The 23,730-nt window shown below is 38.7% G+C and overlaps 1 protein-coding gene across 2 annotated transcripts; it reads left to right on the top strand.

The window, feature by feature from the left end:
• The first annotated feature begins 160 nt into the window (after positions 1–160).
• Positions 161–23,645, top strand: ankrd31 (ankyrin repeat domain 31). Of its 2 annotated transcripts, none has more exons than XM_017451285.3 (21): positions 161–448; positions 1,285–1,361; positions 1,611–1,702; positions 2,783–2,873; positions 4,263–4,491; positions 4,637–4,743; positions 7,780–7,965; positions 8,049–8,191; positions 8,299–8,430; positions 14,496–14,631; positions 14,802–15,029; positions 15,594–15,658; positions 15,747–17,370; positions 18,996–19,151; positions 19,234–19,376; positions 19,667–19,865; positions 19,984–20,075; positions 20,157–20,295; positions 20,801–20,892; positions 20,976–21,039; positions 23,397–23,645. In XM_017451285.3, exons 1-21 carry the CDS (start codon positions 366–368, stop codon positions 23,528–23,530), a joined length of 4,212 nt encoding a protein of 1,403 aa, XP_017306774.1. In that variant the 5' UTR covers positions 161–365; the 3' UTR covers positions 23,531–23,645. The 2 variants fall into 2 exon arrangements, with proteins under 2 accessions (XP_017306774.1, XP_017306776.1); XM_017451287.3 differs by having other exon boundaries at positions 163–448; positions 1,611–1,675.
• The last annotated feature ends 85 nt before the right edge of the window (positions 23,646–23,730 follow it).

Below are 23,730 nucleotides of genomic sequence, written 5' to 3'. Positions count from 1 at the left end.
TTGTCTTCCCATCAGGCCAATGTTATGTTCCCACGATAGGTTCATCGCAACCCTGACTAGGATATGAAGGAATTAATGAATGAATGAATCATAACCTTTTTCGTATTTGATCCATGTAAAATGAATCAAAATGCAGTAGAAATACAAAGTGCATTGTAAACAGAACCAAACAGAAGTCTCTCGTGCCACAGCTGCGCGCGCAAGCCAATCACCTCAGCGCCTTCATCTCGCTTCACTCCGAATGTTTTCGCGCGCGAATGGTCGCGAGCTTTCTGAGGGCGCTAAAGGAGCTCATTATAAATGATAAAGCTCATTAAATACTAATGAAAGGTCGCGTTGTTAGCTAGATAAGTTGATTTATAACGATGGAATTCGATGTAGGCCATGAAGAGATTATTACAACAGACGCGGAGTCTGAAGAAGCAGATGAGAAGTTTTACATGAATAGGTAAGGGCGACTGCTACTACACAACTAACCACAGCTAAACACAACTAACCACAGCTAAACACAAATAACCACAGCTTAACACAACTAACCACAGCTAAACACAACTAACCACAGCTAAACACAACTAACCACAGCTTAACACAACTAACCACAGCTAAACACAACTAACCACAGCTTAACACAACTAACCACAGCTAAACACAACTAACCACAGCTTAACACAACTAACCACAGCTAAGCACAACTAACCACAGCTAAACACAACTAACCACAGTTTAACACAACTAACCACAGCTTAACACAACTAACCACAGCTAAACACAACTAACCACAGCTTAACACAACTAACCACAGCTAAGCACAACTAACCACAGCTAAACACAACTAACCACAGTTTAACACAACTAACCACAGCTTAACACAACTAACCACAGCTAAACACAACTAACCACAGCTAAATACAACTAACCACAGCTTAACACAACTAACCACAGCTAAACACAACTAACCACAGCTTAATACAACTAACCACAGCTTAACACAATTAACCACAGCTAAACACAACTAACCACAGCTTAACACAATTAACCACAGCTAAACACAACTAAGCACAGCTTAACACAACTAACCACAGCTAACCACAACTTAACACGCTTAACCACATCTTAACACAGCTAACCACAGCTGCTGTCTGTCTAGCAGACATTATATCTAGCTTTATAGTATAAACTGACAGAAGTGTTTTAGTTATTACAGAGCAAGCAGCCAGAAACTTGCCTAGCTACATGTTTGATGTATTTATGAGACATTTCGACCTGTTTTTGTTGTTTACACAGGCTGTTAATGCTGAGTGCAGCAGGAGAACTTTCTACACCCTCTACTCACACTCCTCCACTGTCCTGTTCTCACTACGGTAACCTGATTAAAGCATCTTACTAACATGTGGATAAGTTACATTAGCGTGTTAACATTAGCGTATTAACATTAGTACTATAAGAGCTCCTCTGCAGTGTATGTTCCAACATTACAGCCTCAGGCTAATGGTATGATGAACATGAGTCTATGACAGCACCATGTTTTTGACAAAACTTGATTTTGCTGTTCTGTGGCGCTTGACCGGCTGGTTTTCTTTGGCTCTGTTTCACCAAGCGTTTCTTACCAGGAATTTCTCCAGAGATTGGTCTTTTGGCTCAGCGAGGGATAAGGACACCGGTTGGCAGCAGTCATGTAAAATGCACTAAAAACAAACAAACAGTAAAAATACACACCGGCACATACACTATTTACCCAAAACTTTGTGTACTCCTGACCATCACACCCATATGTGGTTTTCCCCCAAGCTGTTACCACAAAGGTAGAAGCATACTATTATCTAAAATGACTTTGTACAGTTACAATCAAAATTATTTAACCCCCATTGCAAATCAGGTCCATCCATCCATCCATCCATCCTCTATACCGCTTAATCCTTTTCAGGATCATGGGGAACCTGGAGCCTATCCCAGGGAGCAAATTTACAGACTTTCAACTGCTTGAAATGAACAAATCCAACAAAAGCAATTGAAATAGTTCAACACAATGATGCTTCAAGTGGTTTCCCGAAATTCAACTGAAAATGCAACTTATATTGATTTCTCCAGTTTCAAAATTATTCGACCCCCTGAATAGAATCCCTCACAACAGCAACATCGTTGTGTTGAACTATTTCCATTGCTTTTGTTTGATTTGTTCATTGCACACAGCTGAAAGTCTGTAAATTTTGACAATAAACCTGATTTGGGGGGTAAATAATTATTTTAATGGCAACTGTATGCTGTAGCATTATAGTTTCTCATCATGGGAATTAAGAAGCCCAAACCTGTTCCATCATGACAGTGCCTCTGTGCACAAAGCAAGCTCCATGAAGACATGGTTTGCCATGGTTGGAGTGGAAGAATTTGAGTGGCCTTGCTCGCCCTGAATTAGTGCCTGATGTCATTAATAATGCTCTTGTGTTAATGTGGCTGAATGGTCAGATTCCCACAGCCACTCTCCAAAATCTAGTGGAAAGCCTTCCCAGAAGAGTGGAGGTTATTATAACAGCAAAGGGGAATAAATCTGGAATGGGATGTTCTGCAAGCACATGAGTGTTATGGTCAGGTGTCTACAAAGTATTGGCCATATAGTATTATCATGGTGCAGAGTTAAATAAGCTGTTACCACAAGTGTGTTTATGGTTAACATTTTTGGGATTACTTCTACCCCAGAATAACCAGCTGAAGAATATTGCACATTTAATAATAATGATGATAATAATTATAATAATAATGTAATACTTGTGTTATAATCTTACAGATTACGGACAGTCCACTGATACACTCGTTAAGTCAGAGCAACACTGTTTGCAAGGAGGATGAGGGGTCAACTAAAATGGATCAATCAAAAGGTAAGCACAGAAGCGTCACTGTCAGACAAAAAGACGACTAGACATCATTAAAAAGTGTTTGTAACAGACCAATATACTAATATCTAGTTAAGCCATGAAACTATCTGTTCGCCGATTGGCTCTCACGACAGTGCACCACTGTATAGATCTGCTACTATGTACAATGTGAAAAAAGAAGTAATTGGCTTTTGTGACCCTTTCGACAAGCAAATATTTGATCATCTTTGAAACAGTGCCTATTAATGAAGCTGACAAAACCACAAGGAAAATTAACTTCAGAAGCTAGTATTGCCCCCTTTAGTAGAACTTCTACTTCTTGTAGGCTTTTTGCATAATTGTCCACCAGGCTTTCTGGAATTTTTGACCACTCTTTCATGCAATATTCTTTTTGCATCAGACGGTCTGCTCTTGGACTGAATTTGCAGGGACGGCCAGTCCTGGACAAACTGGCAGTCGTTTGAAATCTGCGCCATTTGTAGATTATTTTCTTTATAGTGGAAAGATGCATTTAAAATAATTTGGAGATCTTTTTTAAACCAAGGGCGCACGCATAATGGTTAGCACGTTCGCCTCACACCTCCAGGGTTCAAGTCCTGCCGGGGCCATGTGTGTGTGGAATTTGCATGTTCTCCCCGTGCTGCGGGGGTTTCCTCCGGGTACTCCGGTTTCCTCCCCCAGTCCAAAGACATGCATGGTAGGCTGATTGGCGTGTCTAAAGTGTCCGTAGTGTATGAATGGGTGTGTGAGTGTGTATGTGATTGTGCCCTGCGATGGATTGGCACCCTGTCCAGGGTGTACCCCGCCTTGTGCCCGATGCTCCCTGGGATAGGCTCCAGGTTCCCCGTGACCCTGAAAAGGAGTAAGCGGTAGAAGATGGATGGATCTTTTTTAAACCCTGTGTCAGACTCATAGGCATCCACAACCTTTTTTCTGAAGGCCTTACAGAACTCTTCACACACCTCAATAGCAAAGGGAACACCAGATGCTAGATATGAGATATGAGGGGTATAAATAAGACCGGTTCCACCTGCACTCCCTAAGCAGGTTCTAATCACCGGCCCCCAATCCTGAACACCTAATTCTAATTTTATGGATTTGAAGGTGTCATAAATGTAGGGATGTACTTACTTTTTCCATGTACTTTTTCCTGATCTGTTTTTTGTTCATTTAAATTGTGCAAATTATTACAAAATGTGAATTTTATGTGATAGAGTGTATCACCTTTATTAATAGGCTCTGCTACACTTTGTAAAAGCTATGCTTCTGTGCAATTTAATGAACTCTCTCCACCTAGTGGCAGTTTCTTGTCATTGTGTTGATAAATATATATTATATATACACTGTCCTTCTTGGTTTCATTGCTAGTGATTAATTGTGGTGTTGATGCAGGAGACCCAGTGACTGTGACAATGACTCCAAAAAGAATCTATACAGATGCCAACCAACCTCAGCCGAACCCTATGACCTCAGTTCAACATCCCAAACCTCTGTTCACACCTGGCCAGCCACAGTCTGTCTGTAGTGGACAGAGTGCAGTAGGCAGTCAGAAAAGTGTAAGAAAGCATGTACAAGGAATGTCTGAAATCAAAAAGGACAAAGGCAGCAATTCTAAAAGCAGGTTAGTCAGATTTCATTGACATTAATCTACTAACCTAGGGACTCAAATATCTGATTAGTAGTAATCTGTTCATAATACATTACTACAGGAACATTTTCAACATTTTGCCAGTTTATTTAATATAACTGATCGTTTCTATGCTTAGGCCACAGGAACCAGGGCTCAGGAGTTTATCTTCTGAAAGAGGTGAGACTGTAAAGAGTGCCGTCTTACCTCATGTGTCCACGAGAGGTCAGCAGAGACCGGGAACAGGTGCCTCCTCCTGCACCGCTTACATTTTAGCACTGTTTACATTCATAAGTACTGTTTGTTCTCCGTAGCACGATCAAAATGAGCGTCTGCCATAAGGTATTTAACACAGAATGTTTTCAGAGACAAATGAAGTAATATTCTGAGCACCGTTGTGTCTCTCTTTGCACAGTGTCTTTGTAATTTAACAGCTTTAAGCTTCCACAGTGTCCCAGCTCAGAGTGATCTCAGTAGACGATGGTTAGCAAACCTTCGTCTGCCATTTCACCATTCCCACGTGTACGAAGGTCTGTAGCAGACATTACACATCAGATCAGCTACTTGAACCAAAACCACAGAGAAGACACTCACAGTGCCATTGCGCTTTGAATGGAGCGGCTTACAGTATTCAAACACTATACCCAAATATTATTATTATTATTACATGTGTTAGCAATATTTATCTTTATAGTATATGGGTTATCATGATAAAAAACACAGACAGACTGACTTGATAAATCGTCAAAGAAAATCACACGTGATAATTTAATGGATGTGTCTTGAAACTAATATCATGGGCAGTATCCTGAATGAACTGAAACAACAGCATAATATACTTTGCAGTGCACTGTGTGGGATAGCATTAACTGGGTGTTCATTTCTGTTAATAGGTATTTTCATACCTTCATACTTGTGTATTTAAGATGACTTGTACAGTTTGAAGTCTTTGTCCATCTTACTAGAAGGGGCTTTGCAAGTGTTACATTAACAGCTGACACAGCATATGCAATAAAAGATCTTGAAGTTCTCACAGTCCTAAACTCTTGAGCTCTGTATCGCCGATGCAAAGGACGTGAGTGGGATCGTTTAGTGTAGTCAATGCCTTCTTAAGAGTCCATTTTCCACATTTTTCACAACGTTGCTGCCTTACGCCTGTAATGCTCGACGTCAAATTAACAATCCTTTGCAACTGCGCTTTGCCTTTTTCATCCATCCATCTTCTATACCGCTTATCCTTTTTCAGGGTCACAGGGAACCTGGAGCCTATCCCAGGGAGCATCGGGCACAAGGCGGGGTACACCCTGGACAGGGTTCCAATCCATCGCAGCGCACAATTGCCTTTTTCATTCATTCCATAAAACCAACATGTGATTGCAAAAGTTAAAACCGATTCAATAAAGGTTCTGTAAAACAATGTTAATACAGTTTTATCCACATCAGACAACTTTAGCTTCCTGAGTAAGTACAAGCGCTTATGTGCTTTTGACACGATCAGATTTTTTATCAACGACTGTGCCTAGTTATTTGTAAGAGCTGACCGTCTAAACCTCATTACCCTCGATATTTATTCTTGTACAGGTGCTTACACTTTTATTAATATCTTTAGTTTTCTCCACATTTATCTCTAAGAAGGATTCTTTGCACCAATCTAAGAAATATTTCAAAACAGGGCCGTGTTCATTCTCTGTTTTAAGAGACTAAGTACAACTGTGTCATCTGCATATTTAACAATATGCCTATCTGAGTTATGACTTCTACATCCATCGGTATAGAGGATAAATAACAAAGGTGAGAGAATAACACAGCCCTGTGGAGAACCTGTCGAAGAGAAAAGCTCATGTGAGTATTCTCCATTTACTCTCACCCTTTGAGAACTTTTAGTAAAAAAAAAATCTCAGATCCAACCTATTGTAACGATACCTGCTGGAGACAAGCGCGGACAGGCAGGGCGGCGTGTGCAGACGCGACGTGAGAGGAATAGCAGAAAACAGACTAATACTGGTGAACAGTCCAACTGGGATAAGGCAAGGAATCGTAAATGTGAATAACAGGCAGGAAAGTCCAAGTACCAGGGAAATCTCGATTAAAGCTAAGGCTTGGTAATATCACTAAGTCATGAGAACTGAGCGTTTACTTCGCGAGGGCACGAAGGTTAACGAGGCCTTTTATAACTTATCAGCCGCACAGGTGTTGGTGATCAATACTCAGGTGAACTTGAGCGCGGGCATGGCTGAGAAGTGTAGTCCCTGTCCGCCATGTTTGTAAGCCGCGCCGCCATCTGAGTATTGCGGCTGCGAGTTCGCCGTGGCGCAACACCTATAAGACTCATAGGAATGTGGAAATCAGACAACATTTTTTTCTGCTAAAATATGTGGTTGGATTTTGCTGAAGAGAAGTCGAAAATAATAAACGAGTGTAAGACTTACCAACGTCTATATGTTTATATAAAAAAAATGTAAGAGAATAAGAGTGGCATCCGCCACACTCCCATTTCTGCTATATGCAAACTGTAGCTGATCATGACCATGACCATGACTAGTATAATTCATAATGAAGTCCTTCATAATTCTTTCAAAACACTTCATTAACAATGATGTGAGAGAGACAGGTCTAAAATCATTCATTTCTTTAGCAATAGTTTTCTTTGGTATAGGAACAATGGTTGTTTTTTCTACACCGCAAGAACTTTCTGATAATCCATATTCGTTCATATTAAAATCTTGCTTATTATTACAATTATTCAGACAATTTAAGAACAAAAATGTACTGTTGTATTTAGTCATGCCATAATTTGAAATAAACAGAAAACAGCCTGTTTTTCTTGTTCTTAAAAAAAAAGTTCCATCAAATATAGAAATCTTTGATTTAGAATAAGACTAAGCTGCTTAGTTACAATAAATAAACCTGTCACCATTGTATGCAACCAGATAGACAGATAACATATATGAGCCAATAAAAAATTATATCCAATATTATCCAAATGGATAACTCTAGCTAAGCTCACCGAAATCACATTTGATTATGTTATTCTGTTTAATTTAAAAAAAGAAAATGATCACCATAATAACGCAATTAATGTCACAGCTGTAGATTAATCTATGACAGCATGAAGATGTTTGAGTTTTTAATTATATTTGTGGATTTAAAAAAAAACCTTGTACAATGTAGATTGTGAAAGCTAACATAAGTAAGTTAAAATGAAGTTAATATAACATTGTTAAGCAATGAAAAGAGACGTGATTGTGAGTAGATGCGCTCTTTGTTTACCTTTTGTTTTAGGCCTTTGTGGCAAATCAACTACAACGCCAGCAAGTGGCAAACGAAAAGTCTTACAATTACAGAGCATCCATAAACGAAACAAATACGGAGAGACACACCTCCATCTTGCCGTGATGAAAGAAGATCTTCAGTCTGTGAAAGACATGATTGAAGCTGGTGCATGTGTCAACCTGGCGGATAACGCAGGTACAGTTTAGAATAACACAATCCATAAACTGGTTCAGATTAAACCATGTCTGAAGCAGGGATGATCCTTGTACTTATTTCAGGTTGGACCCCACTTCATGAGTCAATATTAGGACATAATTACACCATTGCAGAAACTTTACTTAGAGCTGGAGCCCTAGTCAATTCTGTAGGACATGAAGGAATCACACCTTTACAGGATGCAGTACAACTTGGTAACTTTAAGGTGTGTAGTTTCAATGGTCTCTGGACTAGTACTCCTGCAGTCTTATTATTATTATTATTGTTATTATTATTATTATTATTTAACCATGGTCTTATTTTTGTGACTAGCTTGCTCACCTGCTGTTAAAGTGGGGTGCTGATCCATTACTGAAGAATCAGAAAGGAGACAATGCCATAGACGTCAGTCAAGACAGGAATATAGAGACACTACTGAGACGATATGCAGCTAAGGGTTGTAGAGTAAGTAATGCATGGCAACATACCTAGATCAGGTGGTCCTTGTATTGTTTTGCAGATCAATGTACGTTTTGCGGTATGCAGTACTGACATAGGCCAGTATCTGATTACTAATTTAGATATTAGAGTTGTATTGTCATTCTAGCGGGTATACAGTAGAAAGAAATGCCGTTCTCCAAGGCCATGATGCGACATTGTTGATGTCATGGACAGCAGTGTACACAACATCTAGTTCAAAAACTGAAGGAAACAAAGTAGAAGTGCACAATAGAGACTACAATAAATGCAACACGAGAGATTTAATACAACACACAACACAATGATGTAGTAGGTGGGGTATGGTGAGTAGGGCATAATAAGGGCAGTATAAAAACAACTCATTTACAGCATACATGTCTGAGTGCCATGGATGCTTACATCTGTATGTCTGTATTTTCTCCAGAGGTTGTGTGTATATTGACAGGTTTGATTATTGATTGAGAAGCTGGGTGTATTAAGCTTGGCATATTAAATAGAGGTGTAACGATACACTCAGTCACGGTTTGATTAGATTTTTATTCATGATGCTGTCTTCACGAATGAGCTCTGTAGCAGCTCCTGAAGCGTCATTTTAACCAGAAATAGAGCTCCAAAGTTGATTAAAACACCCGAGTTCCACGGCCCTGTTCTCGGGCACAGCGTGTGGCTGGTGTCATTCGAAAACTTGATCATTGTGAAAGAACACAATCATATATTCAGAATGCACTCTATCTATATATATTAACTCTATGGTTTGCACAGACTGGGACCTCTGTTGTGCAATTGCATTAGATGTATAATTAATAAAATGCTGATTTTAACTAACTATGTGAATCACACATTTCCATGAGGCACATCATTTGAAAACAGAGTTGACTTGACACCTATTTGATCTTTTTTTTTTCTTCTTTTTTTTTCCCCCCTCTTTCTGCCAAAAACCACAAATGCAGCCTCTGACTATTTTCCTAAAAAGTTTTCGGTGACCTAATTAAAAAAAATATAAATTAAATAAGTAAAAACAAACAAACAAATAAATAAAATCAACCAATGAGAACTTATTTAATTATAGTTAAGTTGGACATTGTTTTTATTTCACATTAATGAACTAAAAATGAAGGTAATGAACTATTTACTGTGACAGGAAACGAGGGCGATGCATCTGCGCATCGTTCAACTGTACCACTGTCAATCATTCTAGATTCAAGTGTGTATTAAGTCTTTGTGGCGTGTTTTTGCATTATGATGTTAAAATGCCGAACTCATATGCAAAATGTGTGAAGGGTTATTTAATTTTTTTGTTGTGGTTTTATTGTATCTTCCATCTCGCCTGCGCCCCATCTGCAATTCATTCACAAACCCTCAGTTTAAATACCTCGGAATTAAAGACAGATTTTTTATATCTGTCTGTGAAGCTCTTACAGCTGACAAGTACAGCTCTGCATTAAACTATTCTGCAGTTCTAGCTGTTGTACATAGTGTGGTTCCAATTACTGTGACTATAATAGTTGTTGTTTTTTTTTAAATTCTTATTTATTTTATTCTGTTAAAAAAAAATTATGTGGGGCGTTGCATTCCATTGTACTGTGTAAGCCTGGCCCGAACTGGCATGATGTTTATTACTGCTGTTCAAAATATATCCAGGAGGCGGCAACAAAGTATAACTAACGTATACTGATGAGAGCGCAACTGAACTGAAGTCAGCCGTGCATTTGACATAACACCATGAGTTATAAATGAAACTATTGATTTCACAAAGTTAGAGACATCCATCCATTCTCCATACTGCTTATCCTACTCAGGGTAAGCCTGGAGCCTATCCCAGGGAACTCAGAGCACAAGGCAGGGAACACAATCCAGGACATAGCCGCACACACAATCCCACACCCATTCACACACTATGAACAAATGGAAATGCCAGTCAACCCCCGCATGCCAAACAACCCCAGAAGCACGGGAAGAACATGCAAGCTCTGCACATACAGGGCAGCGGTGGGAATCGAACCCCCAACCCTGGAGATGCGAGGCAAACCTGCTAGTCAGAACCATATGAGTCTAAATTAACAATAAAGCCAAGACACTATGTTCAACAGGGAAAAAATGGATCAACAGTAGCGAATTACTTTAAGGGAGCTTAAAGTAAGCCTCTAGTGTAAGAGACGTATCTAATTCAGTAGCTATCCAACAGTGAAGTAAAATAATTAAAATTACGATTAAAAATAAGGATTGTAGGTGTTCGCCTTGTTCGTCCAGTCCCCCGTTGCCTGTCACCATTTTTAAGCAATAATTAAATGCATAATGTATCAAATAATGCATATAACATATATACATATACTACTATTTTATAAACTGGAATCTTAATGTAATCATCGTCACTATAAAGAACCAAATCGTGCAAAATTCAAAAACAAACAAACTGATCAACCAATAAATATGTGCAAGTAAGCAAAGATACATTAAAAAAAAAAAAGTGAATAAAGATATATTAAAATATATAAAGAGAATTTAGCAATACCACCACGGATTTAATTTTTAAGGCATGCAGTTGCTCTCTAATTCTCCAACAGCACATTTGAAAGCTGCATCCAAATAAGCATTAATACAGCAACAGGGTTTTTTTTTTTTTTTTTTTTGTCTGCCTATATTCTGTACAAAAGAATGTTACAGTATGTATAATAAATTACACCACAGTCTATCTAGCAAAACAGTTACTTCTCAAGCAGTAAAGGAACCTTTTTATTAGCTTAATTTCCTTAGACTGTTTCGCAGTGTAAGCTATCGTCGGCTTTGATAGAAGCTTTTGGTTGAATGCCAGACTTTTCTGCTATTGCTTACAAAAGATTCATCAATACCTCTGCAGTAGTTCTTGGCTTGTTTCCTACTCTGTCAAGCCAGGGCTTTGCTTCCTGGGGTACATTCCAGAAAACCATACACCATGACTTAAGATTTTTCTGTTCAGATACAAATATAAGATAACATTGAAATTATTTGCACTGTTTATTTACTGTTATGCATGTAGATGTGTATCTTCAAACCAAGTGCAGTAAATTGAATATTTCTCGTGTTTTTTAAGGAACAGTGTCTTTTCACTGATAACCATCGAGAGTGGTGAGAATCACCTGGATCTCTGTGTGCGCACACGTACAGGGACCATCCACCAAAGTCAAGTTATGACATGTGATTTGAACAGTATTTGCTATAAGTACCACTGTACAGCATACCACTCTCTACCTGTCTTCATATTGCATCATACACCTGTCAGACCTCCACAATATGAATTTATCCACTTAGCAGCTTGTGACTACACTTGATTGTCAGGCATCCTGTCCTGCAAAGCTTGGTATAGTTTCTTCTCAAAACATTCTAGCTTTGTGAGTGTGTTTTATGCATCAGGTGAATTCTTTCCATAGAATGCTGCAGAGCTCTGAGGAGTCTCTTAGCTTTGAGTCGTTTTTCCTCGTTAGTATTTCTAACCTGTATTAGCTATCTCTCACCACATTTTCTACATTGCCTCTTAAAACTTGCACTATATCGTTTTTACTCTTGATGGTCAAACATCGTCTCTCCTCTCCAAATTGGTTTCTCTGTTGCCATTGTCTCCTCTGAGTATTACACAGCTTTATCAACTGTAACAGCCACCAGGGCATGGCAAGGTCAACCGAATCTCTTTGCTTTGCATGAAATTACCTCAGGCAGGCCCGTACAAGGTTAGCCTCACTGAGCACAATCCTCTCATTTCCCAGGAGTTATACAATACTGCAGTAGACAACCTTTTGAGTGTCATTAGCACCCAGAAGCAATAACCCAGATCTGGGACAACCTGCTGGGACAAGATACACTGGTCCATGACTGGCCTCACCATCTATAGAGATGTTAAATTTTCTTCACAGACTCAGCATATTTCTGGGGTCTGAGAGGCTTATTTAGTAAAACGTTTAGCAAAAGGGCAAACAACCTCTAAATGTGTTTAATCTGTGATTCCTGTCCAGGGTTATATACATGGATGCAAATTTGGGTGGGACAAATATCAGGAGGCTACAGCCTTCTTCCAACAATTCAAATGTGAAATTATCTGCATAAAGTGCCATTAGAAGTAGACATGACATGATACAGTGTATGGCCAAACGTTTATGGACACCTGACCATCACACCCATATGTGGTACTTCCCCAAACTGTTTCCACAAAGGTGGAAGCACACAGTTATATAGAATGTCCATGTTGTAGCATTGCAACATGCACAAAGCGAGCTCCATGAACACCTGATTTGCCAAGGTTGGAGTGGAAGAGCTCGAGTGTCCTGCACAGAGCCCTGACCTCAACCCCACTGAACACCTTCTGGATGAACTGGAACACCGACTGCACACCAGGCCTCCTTATACAACATCAGTGCCTGACCTCACTAATGCTCCTGTAGCTGAATGATCACAAATCCCCACAGCCATGCTCCAAAATCTTGCAAAAAGCCTTCCCAGAAGAGTGGATGTTATTATAACAGCAAAGGGAGACTAAATCTGGAATGGGATTTTCAAAAAGCACATAAGGGTGTGATGTTCCGCTGTCCACATACTTTTGGCTGTATAGTGTATCTAGTGGATTGAAAAACAATATTAAAACGTACAAAAAACCTCTTTATATTATTAACAGGAATAGGGAATGTTTCTGCTAAATATTCAATCAGAGAATCTGTTTGTTTATTTATTTATTTTCTTAGTCTGATTTACATGTAAACAGAACATATGGGTTTGCACAAATTAACACATTATGGTTTTAACTAATGGTGCCATTAACTGATGAGTGTACACTATACACTATCCAATTTGGTTTTCTGTAATCCCCCCACCACCACCACTGTAATTTACCCAAGTAGTCAGCATTCAGTGAAGGTGAACCTCAGAGCGTTTCTTGCTGTGTCTGGTACGTGCCCTATGGTATTATTTAGCCTGGACTGTGGTTATGTGATCCTCAGATCAACTGTTTATCTTCCTTTGTCTCAGCAGAAGCTGGCCAACTGTGTGATGGACATCATCACCATGGCCTACAGATGGGCAGCCCATACTATAAACGAATTAATACTGGCTCAGGGTGCCGTTTAGACGACATATTTAGTGTGAGATAAATAGGTCACAAATTTTTATGACTGTACACATGGATTTTGACAAGTTTTTTTTCCCCCCTGTCATATGTTGCCATGTTTTTTACAGTGCAAGGTGCTTTGAATGACTCAGTAGTGGCTGGAGTTTGTGTTTGCGTTGCACTATGACTTTGGGGGGAAAACAAACGAACTGACAAAGTTTAGTGCTATGCCTTTTTAGCCAGCCTTCGCACTGATTAACTTGGTATGGACTTACTATGCCTCTAAAACTACAAAGATATATAAACTGTTCTGTAGTGATACAGTGTTGGAAAATGTGGTTGAAGGGCTGTACTATCTGTGTTACGTGAGGTAACTTTGTCCATGTTCCACTGCTATCGCACTCTGTACACAAATCACTACAGGCTATACATCACTGGTTGATGGTATGCAAATCAGTTATATGGTTTGAATCAAGATTAATGTATAAGCTGCTCAAGTGGGATAATTATTTAATTTTAAATATCGAATTAGTCAGTGTTCAATATGGAAATATTTCATTATTTAATAGATGATTATTTCATATAAATGTAGATGGATAACAAGAAAACCAAGAGAGCTCTGAAAATCAATACAAAGTTGATGCGAGTAGTCTCTTTCAGGATGACTCTGCCCCCAGCCACAGGGCACGAGGACCTGATGAGTATGAAATGAGTAATCTCAGTTTTCTAATAATGGATTAACAGACTTAAATGGCTTAACATTGTGGTTAAGATATAACATATACATTGTTCAGTTTATATTATTCAATAGTTGAATATAGATTCCTAGACAGCTGCTCTACAACTTGTGATCCAACACTACTGGAGAAACTAAAACCTGTATCACTGAATTCATTTATTAGTCAGAAAGTATCTCTGCTACTTGACTCAAACATTGGCACAGGATTGTCTCCTTATGATTTTTATTTGTGCCACTCAGAGGACAAGACAGTCTGCTGCTATAGATGAAGCAGAAAAAGATCAGCAGGCCAGTGAAGCTGAAGTCTATCCAGCTGTTTGTCCAGACTCAGAGGATACAACAAAAGTACATGACACTTCCTCTGCAAAAGCTGAAGGTATGCAGATACAGTGTGGAAATGGCAAAAGGGATATCACACCTGCAGTATTTAATACATAAGCATTAATCATGCAACACCAGGAGACTGCTTCATAATAATTATATGGGTTTCATACATTACATGAGAAAACATTTGTCAGTTTACTCTTCTGTCTCCTTATTTCTTAGTAAAATCATCAGCTCAAATTTTGCCGCAACTAAGAGACCCAAGAAAAGACTCTGAAGACGATGGCTCCTTACCTGTTCAAGAGCGAGAGTCTCCAGGATCTGACCCCACGTCTTGCCCAGACAGTGATCCTGACAGTGATATCACTGTGGATTACACCGAGACTCGGTCACCATCACCTGAACACTGGGCTTTAAGTGCTACTCAGGACTTCTCTGGAGCCACAGACCGTTAGTATGATAAGAACTGTCTCAACAATTAACTAATTTAGTCGAAAAATCCCTTTTTGTAGTGGATTGTTTCATGTCTATGTTAATATGGTTTATATGGTTCATTTTCATTGTTGATGTTAAAACATTATCATTTTATTTATTTTTAAGATAGCAATACAGCACATATAGGAGGGTATTATTGTTTTTTTGTTAGCTTTGTCATTTTCTAGGATTAGAATGAGCTGCTACTTCATGTGATGCATACTTACCTGCCATTTCTGTACCTACAAGTTGCGAAATATATATTTTCACTGTTCAGTATAATTGTGTATTTTATTTTTAACATCAGTTCACTTTATGAAAGAAATAACAGTTGCGCCAGCTTGGCAATCTTGCTACAGTAGCTCCCTTTAACCAGGCTACATTTCAAACATCTGGAAAGCTGCCATATTCACACACCTATAATTTGATCCAGTTGATTAAAAGGCTACTTTGGTTTAGGTTTTAGGAACATATTTGGTTTTATTAGAACATTTTGGGTAAACATATTAGAGTTTATTTGAACATGTTCATGATTTTTAGGAATAGTTGATGAAACAGTCAGAGAAAATAACAGCACCATAAATGAGGAGCTTCTTGTAAATCAGGTAATGTCAGGATTGATGATAATATTAACGCAAATAGAGCAGATTAGCTTGTTTTTCAAATTATTTACTGTATTTTATTTTATTTCAGAGTTTGGTTTCAGGTGCTAATGAAATAAACCCAAATCAATGGAAAGATTCATGCAGGGATACCACTGATGAAGCAGTCTTGGCTGGTTCTAGAGACCAACATGAAACCGATCTTGTGGAGGAGAGCAATTCTGGGGTCGGTAAAAAAAAGATGCGAAGAATGACAATGGCGAGCGATCAAAACTTTTTGGATTACTTGCTCAACTTTGACCTGAACAGTGTCTCTGTCGTAAACACTGGAACTGGCAGCATGGCTAGTAGAGCTGCTCCGCTAAACAAAAACGTATGTAAGAATCCCTTTTCCAGTCCTGTTGTTTGTGAAGATCCATATCGCTCACATGCTCAAAGTAACAGCTATCAGGAATGTAGTATTCCTGTACTTACGTCCTGTCAAGTTGAAGTCAGTGCATCGTGTGCAGATGAGCAATCTTTACCCTTAGAAGAATCTTCTGAATCGAGCAGTTCTCAGTCTCTACTTATAGGGCTAATTCACGACCAGGGACTTACCTGCAGTCCTGAGCCTCAGGTGGGCTTAAAAAATGTAGGGCAGTTAAAACCAACCAATGAGCAGCTAAAACTTGTTCATTCAGTTAATCCGACATTAAAGAAGACAGTCACAACTCCGCTTTATTGTAAAGAAAGGCAACAAAAACAAACATCTTTGCTACGGCCCATTTTTGACAGTAATGCTGTTTCCTCAGAAGGGACGCATGTAGATGATGTAAACAGTATTGCATACGGAGAAGTGTTTGTACTACCTAAAGGAAGCGTATTCACTGAATTGTCTAATGCAGAACTTCATTGTCAGAGTAATGACCCAGATGAATACATCAAACAGCTTCAGCAAAAACAGGAAGATAAAGTAACCCTGTTTGGTTTTAGTCATTGCCCTGTCAGTTCTGCAGACATTAATGGCTTTGTATGCAATGAGAGGCTGTGTGGTGGCAGATCACCGTCAAGGGTACCTGACACCACTCTAGCTGGTGCCTTAGAATTGCAAGCTAGCCCTTTATGCGAGGAAAAACAACTTTTAGTTATCACGCCAAGCAGTAAAAGCCCAAAAGATGATGAAATCGATATTAATAGTAGTAGAAAGATTCCCCCAGATGACAATATTCCTACAGTCTCATTAGTGTTAGTGTGTGCCGAAGATGATGCTGTCGAAAATGATGATACTAAAAGTTCTGCAGATTCAGACTGCACTGTGATTGAAGAGCAGGAACAGTTAAAGAGCACTCACAAGCATAGCGAGGCCGTGACGATTCAAGCAAGGTTAAGTCCAGCCCCAGTAGTCAGCACTTATGAGGGAGAAAGACAGGATAAGCAGCACGACTTGTGCAAAACTGTTAAGGAGCATAGCAGCGGAGAACCAACAGAGAGTACAACTGATTCATTGAACACAGAGAGCTCTGTCAGCATATTGACAGACTTGTCCCAGAAGCCCTTATGTTTACTTCCAACACCAGATAACAATCAATGTACAGAGAGTGCAGGACAAGACGGTTTTCAGAAAGCTGTGGAAAATCAAGAGGCTTCATACACTGCTAAATTGAGCCAGCGCAAAAAGAAGCGATCCAAACATCAACTCAGAAAGCAAACTAAGCAAGCTGATGTGCTTAATGCAGGTAACGTTTACTCAAACAGGATTCTTTTTGCATTGGATATTTGTTCTTCACACACAGACATCAAGTGAGTTATTACACATACTAACTCATAAGCTAAAAATATAAATGGCAGGACCTGTGTTTTATCGCCTCTACATATGCAGTTGCAATAAATATTATTCAACCCCCATTGCAAATCAGGTTTTTTGTCAAAATGTACAGACTTTCAGCTGTTTGCAATGAACAAATCACACAAAAGCAATTGAAATGGTTCAACACAATGAAGTGGTTTCCCCAACTCAACTGAAAATGCAACTTATAATGATTTCCCCAGTTTAAAATTATTCAACCCTCTGAATAGAATCCCTCACAACAGCACAAATATGCAAAACAGGTGTTGTCTCAACACACCTGATGCAAGTAATCAAGTGCTTCATTAGTTGCACCAGGTGTGCTTGAGCTGGAACACATGAAATACCTGAACTGGCTAGGGGTTTGTTGAGTGTACACTACCTGGACGGGGTGGAAAAAGGAAGCTATCAACGGCTGCAACCAGATTGCTGAGAAGGCAGGTTGTGAAAAATCCTCGAGTGACTGCAAAAGACTTGCAGCAAGACTTGGTGGCAACAGGCACTGAGGTTTCAGTGAGCACAGTATAGAAACTGAAACTTTTCGGCACGATGGATCAGCTGTATGTCTGGAGGAAGAAGAATGAAAAATTAACACTCTGTCTACAGTCAAGCATGGTGATGGCTCGGTGACGCTCGCTGGAAACCTGTAGCGTGTGGAAGGCAAGATGGATTCATTGAAGTATCAGGAAGTCCTAGGAGAAAACGTCATGCCATCTGCGAGGAAGCTGAAGCTTGGACATCACTGGACCTTCCAACAGAACAATGATCCCAAGCATACCTCAAATTCCACCAAGGCTTGGTTGCAGAAGAAGTTCTGGAAGATTCTACAAGGCCATCACTGTCACTTGATTCAAACCCCATAGATAATCTCTGGTGTGATTTGAAGAAAGCAGTTGCAGCACACAAACCCAAGAATATTACTGAACTGGAAGCCATTGCTCATGAGGAATGGGCTGAGATTCCTCAGGAACGCTGCCAGGAGCTCTACATCTCGTTTGCAGCAGATCATAACAGCAAAAGTGTGCTCTACTAAGTACTAAAGATGCTTGCCATGAAGGGGTTGAATAATTTTGAGACTGGAGAAATCATTATAAGTTGCATTTTCAATTGAATTTGTGGAAACCACTCGAAGCGTTCATTGTGTTGAACTATTTCAATCGCTTTTGTTTGATTTCCCCCATCCACCCCAATATCTATCTATCTTGCATATCTATCTTGCATATATTGTATATCTTGTTTATTTATTTTGTTTATTTATCTTGTTTATTTATCTGTGTATTATCTGTTTATTCTTCTTGTGAATTGAATGTATATGTTTGCACGGAACAAAAAGGAGTGGCTCTTAATTTCATTGTACATATGTATAGTGACAATAAAAGGCATTCATAAAAGGCATTCATTGATTTGCAAACAGCTGAAAGTCTGTAAATTATGACAGTAAACCTGATTTGCAATGGAGGTTGAATAATTTTGATTGCAACTGTATTTACACACATCTCTAATCTTTCTGAATAGCCACGAAGCCAGTTGCAAACTTTAACCTGAGAAACATCAACAGTAGCAATTTTTTGGGAGAGACTCGACTCCATCGAGCCTGCAAGAGAGGAAACCTACCAGAGGTTAAAAGGCTCATTAAAGCTGGAATAAACATCAATATCGCTGACAATGCAGGTTAGCTAAAAGCTCTAGATCGAACAAGAAATGCAAAATGGCTTTGGAGATGTGTTCGTAATAACTGATGTCGCATTGTCAGGATGGACAGCTCTACATGAGGCCAGTGTAAAAGGCTATCCAGATGTGGTGGAGGAACTTTTGCGTGCAGGTGCAAATGTAAATAGCAAGGGGCTGGAAGGACTCAGTCCTCTCCACGATGCTGTTACATCTGGTGAATATGAGGTAAACAAAACTGCTCAAGGATTCTATGTTGCTTGTGCTCCTTTTAGAGATACAGATGTTGAATATCATTGGGATGAAATTGTTTAAATTGCCTGGACAGTATTGAATAATTTACAATAAAGAATATTTTAGAAGAATCTTCAGGTTGTCCTTCATACTACAAGACTTTACTAAAGACTACTTTGCATTTACCAACCTACATTTCCCTTTATGTAAAAAAATTTTCACCCTTGGACCAGACTTAAAGGTGACTGCCTTCACAAGCACTAAAACTCAGTGTTCATTCATAGGTCGTGATGCTTCTTCTTCAGTATGGCTCAAATCCTCATCATAAGAATTCACTTGGACAGAGTGCACTGGACCTTGCAAAACATGAAATCATCAAAGAGCTGCTCTTAACATTCAGAGAGCATCCTGGTGTACCTGAGAAACCTACTGAATCTTCTAAAGAAGATTTAGAAATTTTGCACTGTGAACACATTTGGAAAGGTAATATAGTTCTCCTAGAGATGTGTGTAGCTGAGAAGGGTGGGATAGTTTAGCTGTGAATGACCTTTTTTTTGTTTTGAATCAGTTTTACACAACTACATTTAAGTTGCTTTTTCAGATAATCAAGCTCACAGACAACCACCTGCCTCCTTCAGGAGAGATGATAAGAGGAGTACAAGAAGCACTGCTGGTTCTGAACCTTGTAGTTCAGTATGTAACATTTATTTCTCAGCTACAGTAATGCGAATGCTTATAACGATTGAGTCATGAATCACTTTGAATCATTTCTAGCTTGAGTGTGGTGAGTCCAGAGCCATGAGGACAACCCTTGAAGAGGTGGAACCGTCATCAAAGAAGACAGTCACAGGCCAGCTTTGTTGTGAAGAAAGCCAACAAAATCAAACATCTTTGCGACTGCCCACCTTTCACAGTAATGCTGCAGTGCAGACACACTAACACACTACTGTCACAACCGAGAAATGCTTCCCGAATCTAAAGGAAACATTCACAGAACTCAAATTTCACTGTCAGGCTGATGAACCAGATAAATCTGTCAAATCAGCAAAAGTAGGAAGATAGAGTTAACCCCCTTTAGTTCTAGTCATTTCCCTGTCAGTTCTTGACATTGTATAGAATGAGAGGCTATGTGGTATCAGATCGCAGTCAAGTGTGCTTGACACCACTCTAGTTGGTGATTTAATATTGCAAGCTAGCCCTTTATGCGAGGAAAACAACTTTTATTTAGCACACCAAACAGTTAAAGTCCAAAAGATGATCAAATAATTATTAATAATAATATAAAGACACTCCCATATGCCAATATCCCCACAGTCTAAACAGCGTTACTATCTATGAAAAAAGTAGTACTAGTAGTAGATTTTTTTGTACACAGTTTTATACTCTTTTACACAACTACATTTAGGCTGCTTTTTCAGATACTGAGGTTCACAGACGACCACCGGCCTCCGTCAGGAGAGATGACAAGAGGATCACTGCAGCAAGTAGTGCTGGTTCTGCACCCAATTCAGTATGTAACATTTATTAATAACAGCTACAATAATGCAAATGCTTATAATGATTTAATCATGAGTCAGTTTTAATCGTTTCTAGAGTGAGTGTGGTCAGCCCCAATCCACAAAGGCAACACCTAAAGAAGTGGAACCGAAGCAGACAGGTATCAGTCTGGGATCTGAGGGGCTGTGAAGAAAACTGGCAGCTTTATTTTCTAAGATTCTGTTCACACAATGAAATGTAAAAATGGAAATTAAATTGAAATTAATGAAATGAAATTAACATTTCATTTGGTATTGACCAAGTCTTTCAGAGCACGACCTCAATTATTTAATTGAGTTAAATCATTATTAATTAAGGCTGCAACTAGCGATTTTTCTTTTTTATTAATCGGATGGGGGGAGTGGGGGGGAACCAAACTTTCGATACTATTTTTTCATTTATTTAAAATAAGATCCATAGTGTTACAAATATAAACTTCAGGCCAAAACTTTTTATTAAAACATTAATAAATAAATGTATTACAGACATTAATGGCATTGTATGCAATGAGAGGCTGTGTGGTGGCAGATCACCGTCAAGGGTACCTGACGCCACTCTAGCTGGTGCCTTAGAATTGCAAGTTAGCCCTTTATGCGAGGAAAAACAACTTTTAGTTATCACGCCAAGCAGTAAAAGCCCAAAAGATGATGAAATCGATATTAATAGTAGTAGAAAGATTCCCCCAGATGACAATATTCCTACAGTCTCATTAGTGTTAGTGTGTGCCGAAGATGATGCTGTCGAAAAGGATGATACTAAACGTTAATAAATTAATAAAATCGCACTTTCACCGCAGCTCATGGTTTCTGTGACTCACTTCCTTTAGACATGTTGTTTTACTTGTGTTTACTTCGATCGTACTGTTTCAATTTGACATTAAAGCTCTTACTTGCACTCTCGCTCTTTATCAACACGTCTACGTACATTGTGAGTGAGGAGCAACGCAGCCTCGTTAATAATAGATCACTTACAGGTCGCTCCCGTTATAATAAATAACAGAATTTTAAACTGCAAGAGCACAAATACAGCATATAATGACAACAAACTTGAATTAAACTGAACTTTGTAAGCAAATAGCACCAGAGATTTGTTGATAACGATTTTCATAATCGATTATCATAGATTTTATCTGTTCATTGCTGCAGGTCTATATTTGATTATGATTATGATTCTTATACATGCAGCACTGGGAACTACAGAGTACAGGGAAGTAAGTTCACTAGTTTCTTTATTAATTATATTAATCCAAATTTGTGGGTTAATGAAAAGGAAAAGGAAGCAGTGTGTGAAAAGGACGGTTGTTTCCGTATGCTGTTGCCTACATTTACAGTCCTATTTAAAATAATCATGCTGGAAGCAAAGATACAGGATTTCAAAAACCGGTTTCGATTCTTCAGTTTTTATCATGTTGTTGACTTTTACCAGGCTGAAATTTTCACCCTCAGACCATGACAGAGCCAGCTTCTGTAATCTGCAAAAACCTGCAGGCATCTGTGCGGTTCTCACCAGCTCTGCTCAAGACATAGTGGTGTCTTTGTGAATGAAAAAAAAAACCCCCAATGACCCATAAATCTGAATTTGGGTTGTAGCACCCTGCTTTACATATTGCAGTCTTGTCTAGTTTGTCTGTCCACAAGTTGCCACATGCTCCACAAGACCACCTGAACTGTCAGATTCTGAGCATTTCTTTCTGTCTCTTAACCCCTTAAATTCTCAGCTTTTTTTTTTTTAAATCATTGAAAGCACATTATGGTGTAACTACAGTAAACCTAATAAGAGAGGTATGTACAGTAGGTCTGAGGAATGTAAGACTGGACCACACTGTTGGCTCCTTGGAGTTTATGGGGTTAAAGAATGTACCTTTACCTAATTTTTTTATCAAATACAGATAAGTTTCTTCATATCTTTTGAATGTCATATTGGAAAGACCAGTTTTTGGACTATTGCTCTGTGAAACGACCTTCTTAAAACAGAAGTGTGATTAAATGATTGTCAAAAGGTGTTAGCTTAGCCATTTACCAAGGATTGCCAAGCATTAGCCAAGGCACATGTTTAATCGCTAAAATCCTCCACTTGCACATGTGGACCAGCTAAGCCAGGACTTGACTTTGTTAAATCAGCTGTGCTAGTTTTATAATCAACAAACACATGACATAGCGGATTTGTCTCAGTAAAAGATTGTGAACCAAAGTTGTGGTCCTCAAGCCATCTAATAAAATATCAGTTCCTCTTTTTTTTCTTTTTTTTTTTTTTGGAATGGACTGAATTAATTAATGTTTATTCACAGTCATTCTTATGTTAAAATAAATACTAATAAATATCAGACACCATCATTTATTTGGTCTAAGATCACTGAACATCAAAGCTATATTAAATATTAGTAAAGGCTGCAGAAGTATACATTAATAAATGACCTTACCGTTAAATTTACACAATTGTTGGGGTTTCTTTATTTATTTATTTATTTATTTTTTACAGGAGCATTAAGAAATGAAACTCTTATGAGCATCACTTCCATCCGACTGATTAGTAATGAAGAGTTCCTGCCATCCTACATGATGGACAGATACTGGGATTCATTCCTGAACAACGACTGGGACTGGGAAAGCTAGTTTACACTGGAACCTTTGTTGATTTGCAATACATGTTTGATTATAAAATGCTATGAACAGATTATTTGTAATGTAATGAAAGAGCTTTGTTAATTAAATTCGTTTTGGATGACAACCTAAAATGGCCGAATGAGTAATGAATGAGTGCTTTCACAGTAATTACTATTTCAGTAGTTAAGTCTATCCATGTGCGAATTTAC

Source organism: Ictalurus punctatus, chromosome 22 (assembly GCF_001660625.3).
Source record: "Ictalurus punctatus breed USDA103 chromosome 22, Coco_2.0, whole genome shotgun sequence".
Taxonomy (NCBI): domain Eukaryota; kingdom Metazoa; phylum Chordata; class Actinopteri; order Siluriformes; family Ictaluridae; genus Ictalurus; species Ictalurus punctatus.
Note: the sequence above shows the minus strand (reverse complement) of the source record. Positions and strands in the feature narration are given on the sequence as shown.